Below are 22373 nucleotides of genomic sequence, written 5' to 3' on the forward strand. Positions count from 1 at the left end.
CAGGTGACAGTGAAGTGACAGTTTGAGGACTTTTAAGATCTTTTTCATAACAAGAAAAAGACCATCGCTGCATCAAAAGTAATCAACAAACTATACTAAAAAAACTGGCAAACACTGGTCAAAATGTCAAATAATAGAAGAAAGAACAGGTGTGTGTGTGTGTGTGTGTGTGGGGGGGGGGTACAAATATAATTATTTTGGGGGGTCACGGCCTGAAAAGGTTGAGAACCATCTTTAATCACAATTAATTATTTGTATGACAATGTCCACTACAATTTCATGATAGTCGTCGCAGTCCTATTCAACCATGCAGATTTTTGTTTGTTTTAATATAACCATATAAAAATATAACTGCTATTCCTACATTACTGGTACTGTACATTTAAAACGTAACATTATATAAAGCACATAATGAAAATACACTGTCATCATATAATTGCATGTAATGTGGAACTTGTTCAGTGAATGTAGCACCTTTGCGTGGTTGGATAGCCTTGGATGTGTTATAAATTCAATTCCATTTGGCATTTAATCCTGTGCTGGCCCTGTACTGGCCCTGTACTTGGTCTGATCTCCTCACCAGAAATAGCAGATCTACAAGCTCACATCGCGTCGCAAGGAGACGCGTTGTGAGCTCTCAGATCGGCCAAATGTTCCCCCCAGAATAGGGGGGAACTAGGGTTCAAGTGGTTAACAACAACAGGAGAAAACAATGAATCACACACAAGAATTACAACTGATCACAGGTAGAGTCAGGGAGTCCCACTGTACTGTAATCAATGACTGACTGAGTTACATAATTTAGATCGTAAATGATTCAGAAGTTGTCTCAGATGTAAAGACTTGTCTACACAGGAATTTAGATATCATGCAGCCAAGCTGTGACGCGTTGCTATGTCTGCTAGTTGAAGCACATATGGCTGTTGGGTGGGTGGGATTTTCTTATGCCGCACATTATCCATAAATCCATACATTTACTCACAATAGAGAAATAATCTTTGGACATGGACTGAAAGCATTCATGGCTGAACCGCTTCACTACTCCACTCTTAAGCCCGCTCTGCTTCTGACTGCCCGGGGACAAGTTACCGAATGATGCTGTCGAAATGTCTCGGACCCTGTGCTGCAAACACTGTAAAGTCTACAGTATTATATCTATTATGATTCATGCTAGCTGAATCATCATTTCTATGATTCATGATGGCTGAAGGCGTGTTGTGTTGTGTTGTGTTTTTACAGCAGGAGGAGGATGACCCGGACCGGGGACAGCCCTGCATGCGCTGTGGGGAGCAGTGTCCTGGATTCAGAATGCACGGCTGGAGGTATGTGACGTAATAACCCACTGAACTATGCTATATTCCAGGGGTTTTCAAAGTGGGTGACGGGGCACCCTGGGGTGCCGTGACTGCAGTCCAGGGGTGCCGCAAGATAATTTGATAATATTTTGAATTTATTTGGACACTTGAAAAAATATTACAGTACATTTTCAAGTTATTTTCAGTAAGTTCTAACCAAATTAAACCAAAGTATTATCTCAACGTTTCCCTCGCAACATAATCACTAAAATATCGTCACTGTCGGGCAGAAACCTCGTATCTCCAAGTTTCAAATGTTTACGTCTTTTGGGAAAGCAAAGCCCTGCTTCATCATACAAGACCGTCGCACAAAACTAGTGAAAACAGCCGATCTACAAGCACACAACGCCTCGCATCGCGAGGCGTTAGTACATTTTATAGATGATGTATAGATGAGATACATTTTATAGATGATAAATACAAAACAAACGGTTTTAAAGGAGTAAAGGCTCATTCCCACCGGACGCAATAAAGATAACGATAACTATGTCGGCGTTCACATCAATAATGACAGCTTTATTGTTGTGGTGTGGACTACCATCCACAATTGAAAACAATATTTTCTTTATTGTTATCGTGCCCAGTGGGAAAGGGCCTTAAGGCAACGTTTCTTCACAGGTTTATAACTGAGTCAAATTAGCACTGACGGTTTCACTGTTCAATGTTGGTTGGTTTTATCTTTTCATTGTTATGTCGACAGCAGTTGTAGTGTAGACTACTGTATATTATGGACATATACATACTGTGTGTGGAGTGTAAAGGACAGTGTCATATTGGTGCCATTAGAAATCAGATTAACTGTGTACTGACCGTGCTCATGTTGAACGTAGATAGGCTATACTAATGACACAAAACAAACAATCAGTGCGCTGCACGCACAGGGTATTAAACACAGCAGATCTGCCTGAGCTACTGTGTGTTAATAGGAGGAACAAGGTCACAGCGTGACTTTAAACCCCGATAACAGCACTGCCGTTTTGTTTTACTTGTCATTATGTGTGCAGTGAAAACACGAGCACTACGGAGCAGACGGATTATCGTTATCCACGCTGGGATTTATAGTACGTCCTCCTCCTCGTCCAAATGAGCATGTGCAGTGATGCAGTGATGCGCACGCGCGCACGCACGCACGCACGCACGCACGCACGCACGCACACACACACACACACACACACACACACACACACACACACACACACTGTATAGTAAGAGTGAACATAGTCTTACTGTATGTCCTGTCTGGGGCCCCCTTGAGGGGCTTCTAGGGGTTCCCCAGAAAAATGAGCAACAGTTTAAAGCAGGGTTCTTCAACTGGGGGTCCGGGACTCCTAGGGGGTCCTCAGGGTTACTACAGGGGGGGTCCTCCAATTATTTGAGTGATAGAACTTTTTTTCCTCCTTTTTTATACTGTATTAACCACTTGAACCCTAGCATCCAGAACTTTAGCCAAAAATAGCAGATCTACAAGCTCACAATGCCTCGCAGTTGTGACCTTGTAGATCGACTATTTTCGGCAAAGAGGTTTGGTGTAGAGGGGAAAAAAGTACAGAGTGAAAGGACAAATTTAGTAAGTATTGATTGAAGTGGTTAAATATATCTGAAAACACTAATTGACATGAATCCAATATACACTGATGATTGTGCTGTCAAACGATGAAACTACCGGTATATGGACGAAAAGGTTGTGGGGGTCCCTGCTTCATCTCTCTCTCTCAACTAAGGGGTCCTTGGCCTGAAAACGTTGAAGACCCCTGGTTTAAAGACTTAAGCACTATTTTATTAGTTCATGATGAGCCTGTTGGCTATTTTCGAAATGTCTTGACAAATCATCTCTTATGGAGCCTGGAGGTCCCTGGCACAACATCTTTTTAAATGGGGTTCTGCGGCCTTTTGAGGGGACCAGATATAAAGGTTCTTTCCTGACATTGCACATTACTGCCAATGCCGGGACACAAATCTTGATTTTGTAACGTCTACTTCCACCTTAAATGACAACAATGTTTCAAAGGGTTCATATTTTAGATTGTAAATAGAGAAAAGAAAAGATGATTGTCAAAATGTTTTCATTTACTTCTTTCTTTTGTTTTAGCGATTTTAATGACAAGTTCAAGGTTCAAGGTTGTACTTTATTGTTACGTCTTTTGTACAGGTACATAAGAGTAAAACGTATATATATATTTTTTTCGGCTTCCTTACAGACAATGCAGTGGTATATAAAATAAAGCAGAACAACATAAAACAACACATCTAAAGATAAAATAATAAGTAATAATGACTTAGGAAGAAAGAGAGTGCAAAAGGCAAAAGAGCAAAGAGAATGAAAAAAGCATCCTCAGCTGTGCATGTGCATAAAGTTTTGTGTATTTTATACACCAATGGCATTATTTTCCCATAGTAGCTACTGTGACTTTGATTTCAGTGCATGGGGGCATGCGTGCAAGTGCCTAAATGTGTCTTTTTAGACACAATAAGCCGGCAATTTCTTTATTGCTATTTACCGTAACACTACTAGCCCCCATAAGTCACATCCAACCATGAAAGATTGTGGTGCATCTTGGGAATGGGCTTATTGAATCAAAAAATTTAGCCACTTGCACTCATGCCCCCAATTACTGAAACCATTGTCATTAAAATCGATAAAACGATAGAAAGAAGTAAATGAAAACGTTTTAACTCTCATCTTATCTTTCAACGTGATACGTGCGCATTAGGCAGCTGACCCCCATTTGAAGAGATTTCGTGCCAGGGAGCTCCATGGGAGAAGTTTTTTGGAGCTGTGTGAAGCACAGGCTCCCTATACGTGGCCGTGTGGGTCTGTCTGTCTGTCTGTGTGTCTGTCTGTCTGTCTGTGTGTCTGTATGTAGCCTGAACTTCCTAAACTTCGGCACGCACTAGTCCCACAGTTTTGCCACCACACACTCGCGCCATATGTCAAATCGAACGGCTTACTCGGGAATCGTGGGCTATTACTTTTCTAAGAGAAAGGTTCTATAGTTTAATTGATATTAATTTATTAGTGAATTAATTTTCCCCATTGACTTATAATGGGAATCGCAAAAACTCACATTCAATTATTTGTCTCTCGCAAACCATAGGGGCTAGAGTTTCAAGACTTGGAGAGGAGGTTCATAATGATTTCAAGGATTAAATAAAAAATAATTGTGTCATTTGGCCGCATGGTGGCGCCATAACACCCCACTTTACGTTTTGGCCTGTAACTCTTGAACCGTAGGTCGGAAAATTAAAAATATTTTTTCCCTGGATTCCTTGGGTCATGACGCATCTCCCCATATAGGCCACGCCCATTTGCGCCATGATAGATTTTCCGCCATCTTGAATTTTCTCCAAAACACACTTTTTGCTCCTTTTCCTACATATTTTCTTCAAATGTCACAAAAATCGGTACACATGATCCACACACACACACACACACACACACACACACACACACACACACACACACACACACACACACACACACACACACACACACACACACACACAGCTCCACTTCACACGGGTGTGATTTTTGTTGTTAGATAGGAATTAGAACAGCATTCTACAGCTGTAGGTGGTGGAGATAACAGTGGAGAGTGAAACCTGACACATTCTCTCTACTTCTCACATTCTCATTCTTGTTCATGTCTAGCCTGTGAAATAATAGTTAAATTAAACTTTTTCTCATTTTGCTGGGGACCCACTGGAAGCCCCTTGGTGCTCCCCAGACCACACTTTGAGAACCACACTGGCTTATAGCAGTCGGCTGGAACAAACTCTTATGGACACGGGGGGAATTCCACTGTTCTCTAGAGGTGTGAGTCTGACGTCTCTAGTGTGCAGTTGTGTGTATTGGGTTTCAAAGAATTTAGGGTTTTTCTTGTATCAGTGAATTTTATACTGAGTACTCAGATTCTTTTTTACTTTAGTAAAAGTAGCATATCGTCACTGTCAGGCAGAAACCTTATATCTCCAAGTTTCAAATTTGTTTTTTTGTTTTTTCGCAAAGCCCTGCTTCATCATACAAGGCCGTCGCACTAAATTGGTGAAAACAGCAGATCTACAAGCACACAACGCCTCGCGGTGCGAGGCGTTGTGTGCTTGTAGATCGGCTGTTTTCACAAGTTTAAAAAGTTTTAAAACGATAGATGCAAAACAAACGGTTTTGGACATACAAGGTTTCCACCCGACAACGACGATATGATATAATTTGGTCCACACTCCTTGGGGTGTTTTTTTTTGTCACTGTAGTGTGTATTTGCACACGCGTGAAATGCGTCCTCTGCATGTTACCCATCCATCCTAGGAGCAATGAGCAGCCGTTGGTTGTAGCACTCGTGAGCAGTTAAGAGTTTAAAGTGTCTTGGTTTGACACTAGGGATGGGACGATACGCGATATTATCGTTTATCGTGATAAAAAAACACTCGCGGTAATCGTATCGTTGCAATTTAATTTATCGTGATATCGTCCTCCGTCATGCACTGGGATCAATTCACCTTTTATTTGCCGAGCTGCATATCTGGTACTGGTAAAAGGTACTTATAATATACATACTTAATAATCTTTTTTCGCTCTTTATCAAATGTCTTTGCCAAAAAATAGCAGATCCACAAGCTCACAACGCGCCGCGACGTGTTGTGAGCTTGTAGATTGGCAATTTTGGAGCAAATGTTCCGCCCCAGGATAATGGATTTTGATTATCGCGATTATATTGTAAATCGCAATTTCTTTTGTCACAATAATCGTGATATGAAATGTTCATATCGTCCCGTCCCTATTTGACACTTCGACACATTGATTCAATGCTCAGGCCTGGAATCGAACGTGGGACCTTTTGCCTTCCCAGGCGGGCTCTCTAACCAGTGTCTGAAATAAAGTTTATCATCATCTAACCATTCAGCCCAATGCCACAATGTAAAAACACTCTTGTCACAAGTAAAAGGCCTGCCCTTCAGGTTCCATTCTGAACAGCAAATAACAGCTTTAATCAGCCCTAACTTTATCTCCTTTCTCTCTTTCTGACCCAGCTGGCTCTCTTGGCCATGTAATTAATCCGGCCCTTTGTTGTAATCAGATTAGCCTTTATGGCTGTAATAGACCACTCCCCTCTGCGATAGGCCCTCCCTCTCTGTCACTTTCCCCGCCTCCCTTCGTCCCACGCTGGTTATATGATATCCATTTCATTATGTGTTTTCTGTGCTTGCATAGATTAAGGCGGCCACAGTTTGGATTATTTGTATTTGTAGGATTGTAGCTGCACATTTTGTAACATGTGATGATTGATGAAGCATTCATGAACAAAAATCCTGTACTCATCAGGTCATCAGGTCCTATGAATGTTTCACTTTGTTTGTGATTGCTTCATTTGTCACTGTCCAACGCACCTTCATCTGAACGAAGTGGATATGCGAATATTTTCTTTTCAAAGACCAGTAACATTTGATGATAATATGAAAAAGGAGTGCCGACTAGCCGACACAAACTCGGGACTCCTGGATCGCTGCCTTCCAATCCCACTTCCAAGTGCGAAGCTCTGCAGTGGTGCTATTGTCGCTGTTGTGCCTCAGTAGTTTGAATCTTCCCTCTCCTTGTTGTGCCCAAATAGGTTGGCTCCCACAGTGTCACCTGACACAGTGAGATGGGGGGTCCGTGGCCAAATACATATCATTTTGGGGGTCCTTGACATGAAAAAGTTTGAGCACCACTGACATAGAAGTATAGGTTTAAAAAAAACCTTCAAAGACTTTTCACAAATAGCAGATCTACAAGCTCACAGCGTGGCACTCGGTGCCATACTTTGAGGGGCGGCATAGCTCAGGGGTAGAGAAACCGTTATTACAGCACAAAGGGTTACCGAAGGGTTCCCAGTTCAAATCCGGGCTCCCCCTGAGTTAATGTCGAAGAATTGTTGAGCAAGACTCTGAACCCCTAATTGCTCCCAGTGAGTAGGTTGGTGCCTTGCATGGTTTTCTCCGCCATCAGTGTATGAATGGGTGAATGTAATGCACAATCTATGTAAAGCGCCTTGGATAAAAGCACTATATAAATGCACCATTTACCATTTTTGAGCTTGTATACTGACACAGTGCCCTACCAGCCTCATCATTCTCTCCCTGACCTTGTCTGTGACCAGTAGGAGAACTCTTACGTAGATGCCATCCAGGCCCTTTTCCTGCTATCATATGATTGTCCTTGTCTTGGCCCCGTACACTAGTAGCGATCCTATTCTAGTGTAGCCACGAGCGGGCCATGCAGGGCGCCTCTTGAGGACACCTCCCATGTCAGACTTCCACACAGCCCTTATCCATACAAGGAATTCCAGGCTCTATCACCACAGTGATCCATTAGTCCATGCACAGAGGAAGGAATGGACTGATAACTTCTACACCGTGGTCTTATCCCACACCCCAAAGCTGAACATTGTTTAAGTCAGTCAGGCTTCTTACTTTTGGCTGAGAATACTGCAGGGGCGTCAATTGGGTATGGCAGGGGTATGCAGCTGCCATACCCTGGGTCCAGGGGGGAGAATACAAGTTACTTTAAAATATAAATCCATGAATGTCATTATGTCTCTTTGTCTATCTGTGCTGGTTATGTTGTTAAATTACATTAAAATAACTACAAATGCAAAATTAACAAGGTATTTTAATTATATTCTCCACACTTTTATTCTCCCCATCTTGACAGAATAGTAGCCTATATTCCCAGGTTCCGCAGGACAGCTGCACAGGTGCAATTCATTATTGTTAATTGTGGCACGTTTACAATAGTATGGCAAGTTTAGCCGCACTTGAACAACTGTTCCAGACTGCCATATCCAGCCTAATAACCATAAAAAATTTATAAAAATAGAAGGCGCGCGTGCAAGACACCAGTCATGTTGCCATACCTTAGCTTTTTCTGAACTGACGCCACTGGAATACGGTGTACTTAAACCAATATATATGATGTACAGTAGTCAAACACGTGTGCTGTCCCAGTCCTACTGAGCCACATTCCAGAGTAAAGCCCTTTGCACACAGGCGCGTTTATCCGCACGGATAAAACGGACAATTTCATTTTTTTTTAAAGAAAACAATGATTCTCCACGACCTCATGCACACCGGATCCGAATTAGCCGTGCGACGAGTGGCTGCGGCCGTGCGTTTCTTTCTCGATCGAACCCAGTTCGATTCGTGCGTCTTGTCGCATGCGGTAAAAAAACTCATCACTCCTTTTATGACTCCTTTTGGGATCCGCAGCGCCGATTCCGCACAGCATTGCACACCAAATCCAATGCGTTTTATTCATGCAGCAGACGGGAAAAAAACGCAACTGTCCTGTGTGCAAAGGCTTAGAGTGCACAGTAAAATCCTCAGTTTTAATTTAACTCTGGAGAGTGTACAAATGGATGATGATAGGGCCCGTTTGGTGCTATCTGAAGGTCTTACATGATGTGATATGGTCACGTTTCTTAGATTTGCTTAGCATTCTAGATGCATGTGTGGTCACTGTTCCACAGCCCAGAGTCCTGCAGAACAAATACGTTGACCAGATCCGTCGCGGTTTTGGCCGAGATTGTCCCGGTTTCAAGCTGGGTGTCCCCACTCCCCAGTTGTCCTGGTTTTCATCACAGTTGAAATATGAAGTCTTGTTTTCTGTGATGTTTTGTTCTCTGTTGAAAGGTGCAGTCAGTACTGTAAGTGTTAAAATCCTGTATCATCATCATGAAAACAGGTCAAAATAGGAGCTTAGCTCAATCAAGCTCTTTCGATTTTCTTTAGGTCAAAAGTGTTGTAGATTGAAAATAGGCAATCTACACAATGCGTTGCATCATGAGCTTGTAGATAGGTTATTATATGAATTCTTTATGAAATTTTCTTTTTTTTTTAGGTAATTAGTTTTGGATTAGTTTAGGTTTTTGAAAATACAGTCGGTCACCCTAAGTACAAATCAGATCTCCTTTTAATAAGTCATTCAGAGTCACGTCCACCCTGCTGGAGAAGAGATCAGCTGTTGTGGATCACTGATAAGGAAGTGATCCATCTTTTGTCCGTTGCCTCTCGGACAGCGTTGGAGCTTTAGGTGGGAGACAGATGGTTCTCCCATCGCCCAGCGCAGAAAGGAATTGAGTTACTTGTGAGACCCGAGGGTCCTCGGCAGCCGCACTTCAAAAGTATGCAGCCATCGGCGTCCCTATTAGTGGGGTCTCCCTGCAGTGATCACTCAGGAACTAATTAGTGTCTAAGAGCTGGTCCATCTGTTTCACAGAGCCGGATCCATTAAACGGAGAAGAGTATCATCTTAAGTAAGTCAGAGTTCAATCAGTTCGTCACACGTTTCAACCAAGAGGATTATCTTATTGCTGTTTGACCAGTGTCGATGGCTGCGTACTTACTGAGGTCTCTCTGCCCAAAATTAACATAAGTATATTCCTCAGTGATTAAACCATTCATTACAAATGGATGAATGAAGCCTGAGGATTTTACTATGAAAGGACAGCATCGATACTGTAGGCTACATAATAAACATTGTCCATTCTCAGCTTCAGCCATATATCGTACATATTATACATAAACTGAAACTTATAGTCAGCTGTATTGCATGTTTTGTTTTCCTTCCATAATGTTGATATCAATGTTGATAAGAATACAACATGTTGTTACACTGAGAGAGAGTATAGATAGAGTTATACCAGTAAGACTCCTTAATCGGGAGATAAGCGACCGTCACGTCGCATACACAAACTTTAGAAGGCAATCGTAGCCAATCAGGAGGGAATTTGGGAAATGCGACAGATCCATGTATTTTTTTTTTTTGTATAATTTTTATCCCACAATTTTGCAACCCTTTTTTCACCCAGTGCCAATTGCCTATGTAATCCTGGGCTCTGCTCTCCCTCTGCCGCGCCTGGGGAGACAACGGACTGGCGACAGATCCATGTTGATGACATGACTTTAGAGACACTGTACTGTGTACCGCTTTGCGTGATTTTTGGCCAAAATCTGTAGGAGCAGTGTCCAAAAATGTGTTTTGCAAAAATCGGCCTGATGGTGGCGCTAGAGGAGGGCCATGTGAGAAATCAGAGCTGGAGGTTATGCATCGATAGGGCCAACGGTGGCAGAGATAAGAGTAGAGGCAAAAGTGTGACGCAAAAGTGTGACGTGACAGACGGACAGACGGACGGACGGACAGACAGACAGCCGGTGGAGCTTATCATAGTAACTTGCGACCTGAGGGTCGCAATAATAATATTATTGCGGGGCTGTCCAAGTGGACAGCCCCGCCCCAGCTATTCATTTCAAGGCAAGTGCTCAGTGGCGTTTTGAAGCACCCGGAAGAAGCAGAATCCAGGTGCATTGTGGGGGAATTGGAGCGGTGCGAGGTGTTGTGTGCTTGTAGATCGGCTGTTTTCACTCGTTTTAAATCATTTTTAAAATGATAAATGCAAAACGAACGGTTTTGGACATACAAGGTTTCCACCCGACAACGACGATATATAGTTTTCCTTGGCAGAAAGGGGCCGGTGTCTTTCAGCATCCCCCAGCTGGCTGCTTTATGAAGTGGATTATCTACAGACAGTATAGTCCCTGTGTTTATACCCACACGTCAACACCAGCCTGCCTACACTCAGGGGTGTCGCACCACTACATTCTGGGCCCTGCATGGTATTGGGTACAAGGATTCACTGCGTTATTTTATGCTTTAACTATTGAAAAATAGCAGATATACAAGCTCACAGCGCGAGTGCCGCGCTGCGAGCTTGTAGATCTGCTATTCTTTTTAAATTGTGAAAAGTCTTTGAAGTAAAAAAAAAAAAAAAAAACTATGTTTCTATGTCAGTGGTGCTCATACTTTTTCATGTGAAGGACCCCCAAAATGATATGTATTTGGTCACGGACACCCATCTCAAAATATTTAGTTCCAGGGACCCCCCAGAAGCAAAATTTGAGTTACAAATGTTCGCTTAAAAAATACATATATTCAAAGATTTGCACACATTTTCACAACTTTTCAAAAATAGTAGATCTACAAGCTCGCAGTGCGGCACTCGGTGCCACGCTGTAAGCTTGTATATCTTCTATTTTTCAATAGTTAAAGCATAAAATAATTAAGTCCCCTCCACCTTGGGCCCTAGTAACTCAGTCCCACTTTCCCCCCCTTGTGACGCCCCTGCCTACACTGACTGGCTGCTGGGTTCAGAGGCATGGCGTGGATTGGTAGACGATACAGAACACAAGAAAAGAAACAGCATCCACTGTGTTACCATGGGGATCATCGCTGTTGTTGGCTGCACTCTTTTGTAGTCTTTTTATTCATTTTACCCTGTTTTCTCACTATTTAGTCATTATGCCAATTTCCAGTTTTCCAGTTTATGTTATTCCCTGTTACTAGAAAGATAGATAGATAGATAGTTAGATAGATAGATAGATAGATAGATAGATAGATAGATAGATAGATAGATAGATAGATAGATAGATAGATACCTTTATTATATCCCAAGGGGGAAATTATGTCACCCAGAAGGTACAGCAGTTAAGGTTACAGGACAGTAAGAAAAAAAGAAAAGGACTGTTGCGTACAGCCGAGCGACAAAAACAAACAAGAAAGAAGAATCAACAATACAGGAGAATCGTCCATACAGAGCAATTAAGTAAAAAAAAAATATATATATAGCCTATATATATATATAATATATACATAAAGTGCTGAGACAGAACACAACACAACAACAAAAAAGTAGTACTAACGTTTCTGTAAAGGATTGCAATTTTGCAAATTTGCAAAGTTACTGCTTAATTGCAAAGTTACTGCTTCCCTGTACAGTTGGTCATGTGGGACAGTGGGAGGTTGTATGTATGGGGTTGTATGTATAAGGACTTTTAAAACCTTCTTAATTCCTTCTAAAGAAAGAAAGAAAGAAAGAAAGAAAGAAAGAAAGAAAGAAGAGAGCATAGTTTACCTTTGCACTTTGCACATTATAAATGAATATGGGTGTAAGTTCTGCGGTGCAATACCTAAAATGTCCCGGCTTCAGCCCAGACTGGACCTGATGGAAGCCATACTCTACATACAGTGGTGGACCATTACAAAGCACAAGCTCACCACAACCTGGTGTGAGCATTTGACTTCCACAATACTTGACAAGGAGTATGCATAATTCGTTTAAAGGGGTAGTTCACCCCCAAAATAACTTCGTCTCTATTGATTACTCACCTCATGGAGACTTGAATACATTTTTCATTAGTTTTTAAGTTTTTGCCGCATTCCTAAGTCAATCATTTGATAACCAAGATAGTGGTTTCCTATGGAGACACAAAGAGTCTCCTTAGGAGACCACTGAGTAATCGATAGAAATCGATAGTCATTTTGGGGTGAACTATGCCTTTAAGCACTGGCGTTGAGTACTTTGTCCACCATTGCTCTAGATCAGGGGTCTTCAACGTTTTCAGGCCAAGGACCCCTTAGTTGAGAGAGAGATGAAGCAGGGACCCCCACAACCTGTTCATAGATTCCATATAGTTTCATTGTTTGACAGCATGATCATCAGTGTATTTTGGATTCATGTCAATGTGTCTTTTCAAATATTCCGTCATTACCTAATAAACTTGACCTTTCACTCTGCACTTAGTCTGCTCTTTTTCCCCTCTACACCAAAGCTCTTTGCCAAAAATAGCCGATCTACAAGCTCACAAGGCGTTGTGAGCTTGTAGATCTGCTATTTTTGGCTAAAGTTCTCCGAATAAGAACACTAGGGTTCAAGTGGTTAATATATAAAAGAATCACACAAAGATTTGGAGGACACCCTGTATTAACTCTGAGGACCCCCTAGGGGTCCCGGGACCCCTGTTGAAGACCCCTGCTCTAGATATTATGTGATAATCTGGTGTGTGTGTGTGTGTGTGTGTGTGTGTGTGTGTGTGTGTGTGTGTGTGTGTGTGTGTGTGTGTGAGACTTTTCACCTCTGGGTCATTGACATCCCTGCTAAAGGAGTGGGTCACACACGCGACACACAGCTGGGGTCAGATTGTGGACCATGATTCAGCGCTGAGCTGAATTAGTGTGTGTTTACTATTATTATTTATCTGTTCAGCCTACATGACCATTTAAGGAGCCCCAGCTGTGAGAGCCACCAGAAGAGCAGTGCAGAAGAGGGCGCCGCGCAGGGGCGTCACAAGGGGGAGGGGGGGGGGGGGGGGGGAGTGGGACTGAGTTACTAGGGCCCAAGGTGGATTTTATACTTTAGCTATTGAAAAATAGCAGATATACGTCAAGATATACGTCACAGCACGGCACCGAGTGCCGCGCTGCGAGCTTGTAGATCTGCTATTTTTTAAAAGTCATGAAAATGTGTGCAAATCATATGTATTTTTTAAACGAACATTTGTAACTCAAATTATGCTTCTGGTGGGTCCCTGGAATGAGATGGGGGTCCGTGGCCATCATTTTGGGGGTCCTTCACATGAAAAGGTTTGAGCACCACTGACATAGAAACACACTGACACAGAAAACCTTAGAAGGATTTGAAATATTCAAAGAAATATTCAATTTTCAAAAATAGCAGATCTACAAGCTCGCAGCGCGGCACCGAGTGCCGCGCTGCGAGCTTGTAGATCTGCAGTGTTTCCTCTGAGCTCAGAGGAAGATTACTTTGTTCCTCTCGTCATGTTTTAACTCAGGCCTAGAATTATTGAATGCTTTAACCAGTGAAAAATAGCAGATATACAAGCTCACAGCACGGCACCGAGTGCCGCGCTGCGAGCTTGTAGATCTGCTATTTTTGAAAAAGTTGTGAAAATGTGTGCAAATCTTTGAATATATGTATTTTTAAAGCGAACGTTTGTAACACAAATTTTGGAACTAAATATGTTGAGATGAGGGTCCGTGGCCAAATAAATATCATTTTGGGGGTCCTTCACATGAAAAGGTTTGAGAACCACTGACATAGTAGTATCTCAAGAACAGACTAACTGAGCTCCAGTTCAAGTTCTTTGACGATGGCTGGCCAGATTGCTGACATAGAAACATAGGTTTTTCAAAAAATCTTAGAAGGATTCAAAAGACACTTATAGAATCGGGTCAAAATTCTAATTTTCACGATTTTTCAAAAATAGCAGATCTACAAGCTCGCACGCTGTGAGCTTGTATATCTGCTCAATAGTTAAAGCATAAAATAATGATACACAATAATGTGTTGTACCCATTCTAAATGGATTAAAAAAACGTCAATGTTGCATCGGGTGCAAACTGACCTGGAATCTACAATCCACCGCGACATCCATGAAGGTGATCAGATAACAGTTAGGCTTGATTTATACTTAGGGAATAGCTGCTTTTATAGCGGAAATAGCAGATCTACAAGCACACAAAGTGTTGCGTCTAACGCGTTGTGAGCTTGTTGATCCTCTATTTTCAACCTGGTTGTTGGGTGTTCGTAATGTGTGGCTTCGGAGAGTCAAGTTGAGTCATACTCCAGAATGTCTGTTAGCTGACATCATGTCTCTGATGCACGTTCATTATAGGACGCTGTGTGTGTGTGTGTGTGTGCATGTGTCCATATGTCAGCGTGTTGCTGGTGTTTACTCAAGGAGCTGGTTTACTTTAACTGCCACGGTGTTTTGTTAAAGTAAGTCCTCTCCGGGTTGAATCTTACGGATCAGCGAAACCGTATTTATAATCTTGTCGTGCTGGATGTGCTGTGCTTTGTTAGAAAGTAAACAGTGGAGAGAGCTAGGAGAAGGAGAAGGATCTGAAAGCAGATGTTGATAGTTTTATTATACTCGTTTGATGTGAAGTTTCTGAGCGCTTGGTTGTCGGTTTGTTGCCCACTGAAGCAGCCAGCTGTCATATTTCTAGAACCACAAGGCCAATTTGTTTGGAGTCAGATAACGTGTGATGGGTTTTTACCACCATTTTGTACTTTATCACAACTATGACCTTATTTTACCAGCATTTCATGGTCTTAGCCCTGGTGTCCCTATTTTGGTATGTCATTTTAGGCCCCCAAAAAATTCAACAAAATTCTGAAATGTCAAAAGATTTGTAGATCTACAAGCTCACAACGTGTTAAGATACAACACATTATGAGCTTGCAGATATGGCTATTTTAGCATTTTTTTTTACATTGGGCTTATTGACATACAGTACAGAAGATACAGTACAGTATATATATATAAGGTATTAAAAAGTCCTTAAAAAGTATATAGAATGTATTATAGTCATAAAACTTTAGAAATGTGCAGATACCCTCTGGACACTTAAACTTGATGTTGGTCTGTTTACTGTTGAGTGAGAAAACAATGTTGCACATTAGGTTACTCATCTGGGGACCCCCCCAAAATAATTTAGGGACCCCCCTGAGGGGGTCCCGAGTCTCCGACCCACAGGTTGAGAACCACTGCAGTAGATTAACCGAACAATCTGGAAAAGAACGTACAGATTAAAGGACAACTTTAGTTTTTTACAACAAGGGTTCATATTTTAGATTGTAATTAAAGAATATAAAAGATGAGTGTTGAAATTATTTCATTTACTTCTTTCTATTGTTTTAGAGATTCTTATTTCAGTGGTTGGGGGCATGCGTACAAGTGGCTAAATATGTCATTTTACACAGAATAAGCCCATTCCCAAGATACAACGCAACCTTTCATGGGTGGATGTGACTTATGGGGGCTAGAAGTGTTATTGTAAATAGCAATAAAGAAACTGCTGGCTTATTGTGTCTAAAAATACATATTTAGCCACTTGTACGCATGCCCCCATGCGTACGCATGCCCCACATTTTAGCACGGTAAACGTGATAAAACAATAGAACGAAGCAAATGAAAACATTTTAACACTCACTTTTTCTTTTCTCTAATTACAATCTAAAATATGAACCCTTGTTGTAAAAAAACTAAGTTGTCCTTTAAGTGATATGAAGATTAATCATTCATTAATCTTCTTGTGTTGCATCTGCAACTCCTGTGTGTCCCTGATGTGAACCTCAACTCTGCGTTGCGTTTTGACCAGGCACGTGCACACATAGACATCAAAGGGGGCTTGAGCCCCTGCCCTTTTATCCATCTGTAAAAAGTGCCCTCTCCCGACCATGAATGCAGTTTTTACTATGGTGAAAGATGTGCAAAATCCTTTCCATGCCATACCTGAAGGCAGCATTCAAGAGAATTGCCTTGTCCAAACTCTCCTGAACATCTTATGTTGAAAGAATTACCCTCTCTGTGTAGAAATCCATGCCTTACGCCACATCTCCAGTATTGACTTGATTATGCTTAGTTCAGTGTGGTATCAAGCACCGAAAATAGCCGACCTCCAAGCTCACAACGCGTCGCAGCGCGACGCGTTGTGAGCTTAGAGGTCGGCTATTTTCGATATTTTCACCAAAGGGCCCTTTTTAGAACTTTCAGCCCCTGCCTCTCTAACATTCTCTGCAACGTCTCTGCTCTGCGTTGTGTTTTGACAGGAAGATATGCGTGCACTGTAAGTGCGTGCGCGAGGAGCACGCGGTGCGGGCGGTGCCCGGCCAGCTGGAGAGGATGATGACCAAGCTGGTCTCCGACTTCCAGAGGCACTCCATCTCCGACGACGACTCTGGCTGCGCCTCCGAGGAGTACGCCTGGGTCCCGCCGGGACTCAAACCCGAACAGGTCACAACAGCCAGCCACCAGCAGACACCGTCTGACGCACACGCACATTATGTGACTTAACGTCATTGTCGGGGTGGAAACCCTTGTATGTCCAAAACCTATCGTTTTGGATTTGTCATTTTAAAAGGATCCCTGGCTAATATGACGAATATGCCTTAATACATTATAATTGTCCTCTATAACTACAATGTAAAATTTAAAACACCTTAATTATTTTATTTTTTCTAGAAATAGCTAATCTTTCACTCAATAGGGGAAATGCCTGTCGCAAGTTGATGATGTCATAAATGTCATGTGTGGTCTATCCCTATGGAATTTATGGCATGCATGTGCCAGGGATCCCTTTAAAAACGATTTAAAATGTCGAAAATAGCCGATCTACAAGCACACAACGCCTCGCACCTTGAGGTGTTGTGTGCTTGTAGATCTGCTATTTTCACTAGTCTTGTGGACAGTCTTGTACGACAAAGCAGGGTTTTACTTTACGAATAAACGTACAAATTTGAAACTTGGACCACCCGACGACGACGTTATGCTACACCAGTGGTTCTCAAACTTTGACATTTGCAGGTCTCCCCTTAAAGCGATATTTCACTTAAAAAATAATTTGGTCATTGTATCATCTAATCAGGCTTTTATGAACACCCTGAACAGTTTTTAATTTGCTTGGTTCAATATTTAGATATTTGATAAATGTTATCAGTCCTCCTCCAGGAGGAGGGCCCCATACACACCCATTGTAACTTCAAACTCCATTTTAACCATGATAGATTCATTAAAAACACCCATTATTTTTTTCTGGTGACTCATAATACCCTCCTAATACGTGAGCAGGCTGTGTGTTTTTTTTATATAACTTTTATAATTTGTTTGTAATCATTCTTTATTGTATTAAAATTTTTCCATTTTAATACAATATTTTAATACAATAATTTAAAAAAAAATAATGGGTGTTTTTAATGAATCTATCATGGTTGAAATGGAGTTTGAAGTTACATACTGAATCAAGCAAAGTAAAATCTGTTCAGGTTGTTCATAAAAGCCTGATTAGACGATAAAATTGCCAAAAGTTTTTTTGAAAGTGAAATATCCTTTTAACTCTGATAGTGTACAAATGGTAGGGTCCATTTAGTTCCATTTGTACACTGTCAAAGTTACATACTTGTAAGGGTCAATCTAGACCCCCATAAAGGAACCTAGAGAGTCCCTGAAATCCACTTTGAGAACCACTGTGCTACACTTACGCACGCACAACACAAATGTTCCGAACGCGTGGAACATGTCTACACGTATATGCCGATTGCTCAACACTGTCTTGTTTGCAACATTTATGGGAGAAGAAAGTAGTTAATGCTAACTTGATTTATAGGATTCTTTATGGCATTTTTTTTGTTACATGTTGGCTTCTAAAATGTGCCATTACGTATAAAGCCTGACTGATGCCAGATTTTTTTTGTCCCAAGTCGAACCCAATTTCGGAGAGTCCTAGACCACTGATTGCCGATGTTTTGACCGACATTTTGTAAAAACAAAGTGCAAAACTTTGAAATCAATTAGAAGAACTTAGAGGCTCTTTTGAATAATTATATTAAAGGAGTAGTTCACCCCCAAAATGTTTTTTTTCCCCTATTGATTACTCACGCCATGGGGACTTGAGTTCAATCATATTTTTAGGTTTTTGTTGCATTCCTAAGACTATTACATGCATTCCTATTCCTATTACAATTAATGTACCCCCATTGATTCCGGATGGAGACCCAAATGCATTTGGGTCCCCATCCAGAATCAATGGGGGTGATTTTACTATAATCTAATTTCTTGTCTTAGGAATGCGACAAATACAAAACAATATTATTGAACTCGAGTCTCCATGGCGTGAGTAATCAATAGGAAAAAAATCATTTTGGGGGTGAACTACTCCAGCAGTTTTATAAGCTTACAGTGTGAAGCAATGGCATGCATCCATTGCGAACTTGTAGATCTGCTATTTAAAAAAGAATAACATTTAAATGGTTAAAAAGTGGGACACAATAGCTGTCTATTACCGATGTCATCAAAAAAGTAAATATCTGATGTATCAACCGAACCTATACATCTGGACCTATTCCTGAGCGCTCACCTGTAGAGGGCGCTGCTGCCATTGCTGTGGTGTAAACAGCAGCCAGTGGTGGACTGGAGTAGAAGTAAAATAATGATTGAAAATAGGAAATCAATCAAACAAAGTAAAGTACAAACAGTGGTGGAAAAGGTACTCACATTTTGTACTTAAGTAAAAGTATCAATACTGCACTGTAGATGTACTCCGTTACAAGTAAACGTCCAGAATTCAAAATGTACTTGAGTAAAAGTATGAAACTATTGTCATCAATAAGTACTTAAAGTACCAAAAGTACAAAATCTTTGAAAATAGCAGATCTACAAGCTCACAACGCATCGCACCGTGACTCTCATAGGTACTTTGGTGTGAGGGCACCCTCATAGGTATTTTGGTGTGAGAGCACCCTCATAGGTATTTTGGTGTGAGAGCACCCTCATAGGTATTTTGGTGTGTGGGCACCCTCATAGGTATTTTGGTGTGAGGGCACCCTCATAGGTACTTTGGTGTGAGGGCACCCTCATAGGTATTTTGGTGTGAGGGCACCCTCATAGGTATTTTGGTGTGAGAGCACCCTCATAGGTATTTTGGTGTGTGGGCACCCTCATAGGTATTTTGGTGTGAGGGCACCCTCATAGGTACTTTGGTGTGAGGGCACCCTCATAGGTATTTTGGTGTGAGGGCACCCTCATAGGTATTTTGGTGTGAGAGCACCCTCATAGGTATTTTGGTGTGAGAGCACCCTCATAGGTATTTTGGTGTGTGGGCACCCTTAGTACAGAACTTAAAGGAGTAGTTCACCACTTTTCAACCTGTCTTCATATAATAGGTCCTCACTAATGTTCATGATAAAATATCACAATTTTTTTCTACTCGGTCCAAGTCTCCTAGGAGAGCTGTGGGAAGTTCAGAATCCATCGTCTTGTGACATCATCATTTTCCCCCAAAAAAATTTAATCAATATTTTTGAAAAAAATATTTTGATTTTTATTATCGCGAGAACAATGGCTTCCACTTTAAAATTGCAACTTTTCAGGAATAGAAAGCCTGCAGTTTCTATAAGCTGGATTGGCAATCGATGATGTCACAAGACTATGGGTTTCTGACCTGCCCACAGCCCTCCTCTGAGAAAAAAAAAAAAAAAAAGCTATTTTTGAGTGAGGACCAATTATATGAACATAGGTTGAAAAGTGGTGGAGTGCCCCTTTAAGTAAAAGTACTTAGTTACTTTACACCACTTAGTACAAATACTCGAAATTGTACTTAAGTACAGTACTTAAGTAAACGTAGGCTACTAGTTTATTTACGCGACTGTTTACAGGGGAGCGCTCATGAAAACGGTCTCTACAGGTGGGGCTCTGGTTACAGTAGGTAACTCTTTGTGACGGTGCTTGTGTCCTCCTGCAGGTCTATCAGTACTTCAGCTGTATTCCAGAGGACAGGGTTCCATACGTCAACAGTCCAGGAGAGAGGAACCGCATCAAGCAGCTGCTGCACCAGCTACCGGCCCATGACAGCGAGGTAACTAGCACTGTGCTCTGGACATGCAAACTAGGGCTGTCACGATATGACAATTTACATGACGATTAATTGTCACTCAAATAATTGTGTTTTTGTCGTTGACAATTACACTTCTCTGTTTGGCTTTTAGGCTTTGAAGTTGCGCATGGTAGATATGACACATAACCTAAATATACAAAGAAATTACTGACATATTTGACAACTTTACAGGCTACTTAAAAAAGAACATTGATAGTGGAAATAGCCAATCTACAAGCTCACAACGCGTCACGATGCGACGCATTGTGAGCTTGTAGATCTGCTATTTCCACTATTCTTTACTTTAAAAAAAATATCTGAAAGTTTTTCAACATGGAAACGATTATGACGATTATGTTAAATAATCGCCATTATGTCAAATATTTGCTATTAGACGATTATGCAATAATTGTGACAGCCCTAATGCAAACTCTTACGCGCCAATTCAGTGGTGGAAGAAGTGGTACTCAAATATTTTACTTAAGTGAAAGTATCAATACTGCAATATACTGTAGAAGTAAAAGTACTCATTGTGCAGAATGTCCTATTTCAAGTTTTCAAATATATAACAATCTTTATAAAATAGCAGATCTACAAGCTCACAATGCTAAATGTATTTAGGGCTGAAGTGGTTAATGCATGTTTTGTAATAATAATCAATATGATATGTATTGGAGTAGTAGTAAGTAAAAGTATTGGAGATTGGAAATACTCAAGTAAAGTACCAATACCTCAAGATTTTACTTGAATACAGTACTTGAGTAAATGTACTTAGTTACTTTACAGCACTGCACACCATTCATACCAGCAGCAGCATTCCAATTTAGCTTTCTGAGAAAGCAGAGAGGTGCAATGCATTGTCTGCGGCGAGGATATAGATGTAATAAACCGTTCGTTTTTATCATTTAAAAAAAATAACTAAACTAGTGAAAACAGCCGATCTACAAGCACACAACGCCTCGCACCGCGAGGCGTTGTGTGCTTGTAGATCGGCTGTTTTCACTACTTTTGTGCGACAGCCTTGTCTGGTGAAGCAGGGCTTTACTTCGCGAAAAAACGTACACATTTGAAACTTGGAGATACAAGCTTTCTGCCAGACAGTGACGATATGCTCCTGCATTGGCCACTGGATCGTGTGTCAGCGTTGCCGCCTTATTGGCAGGCGCAACGTGGAGAAAAGTTCAACTCATTCGCTGCTGCAATGAGGCGAGACACAGCGGCAAGCCAGCTAGAAGCGTGCTGCGGTCAGAAAGCGTGCTGTGGTCAGAAACAGATGTGGGGTGCATCTGGCTTTGTCGAGCGTCTATATACGAACGTACACATGCTCGGGGGAGGGACGCCGGGCAGGGAGTGGTGATATGTGTCACTCCTACGGGCTGGGGTGGCACCTGTCAGCAGGGAGTGTTCTAGATTAGTCTGGGATCACTTCACTTTTCGAGGTTTGATCCGGTCGGAAGAGGAAACCACTTTACGTCATGTTGTAGTGCTCAAAGGACTACAATTAGCCGGAACTATCAAACCGGATTCAGTTTTAACCCAAAATAATTCCCCTGCGCTCAAGGACATACTTTTAGGGCCTACCTAATAAACTCCTTGATGCGGCGTAGTTTTGTTTTTGAAAAATGTGTTTGGGATATGCATCTTTCATTCCAACTCGTAGCGACTGGCAAGACTACACTAGGCTACTCAAGTATTTTAATAGGGATTGGGGAAACAAACGGAGGGAACCAAAACAAAGCCACGCCGCTTCTTCGGCTTGT

The 22373-nt window shown here is 41.5% G+C and overlaps 1 protein-coding gene across 1 annotated transcript in view; it reads left to right on the forward strand.

Moving 5' to 3' along the window:
• Positions 1 to 22373, forward strand: part of prickle3 (prickle homolog 3) — a 55086-nt gene that overhangs the window by 15739 nt on the left and 16974 nt on the right. The window contains exons 2-4 of the mRNA XM_080734161.1: positions 1240 to 1322; positions 16796 to 16979; positions 20482 to 20595. Of these exons, the coding sequence (XP_080590287.1) occupies positions 1240 to 1322; positions 16796 to 16979; positions 20482 to 20595 (381 nt within the window). The remainder of the gene's footprint in view (positions 1 to 1239; positions 1323 to 16795; positions 16980 to 20481; positions 20596 to 22373) is intronic.

This window comes from Nannobrachium achirus (assembly GCF_963921795.1).
Source record: "Nannobrachium achirus genome assembly, chromosome: 9".
In the NCBI taxonomy this organism is placed as follows: Eukaryota; Metazoa; Chordata; class Actinopteri; order Myctophiformes; family Myctophidae; genus Nannobrachium; species Nannobrachium achirus.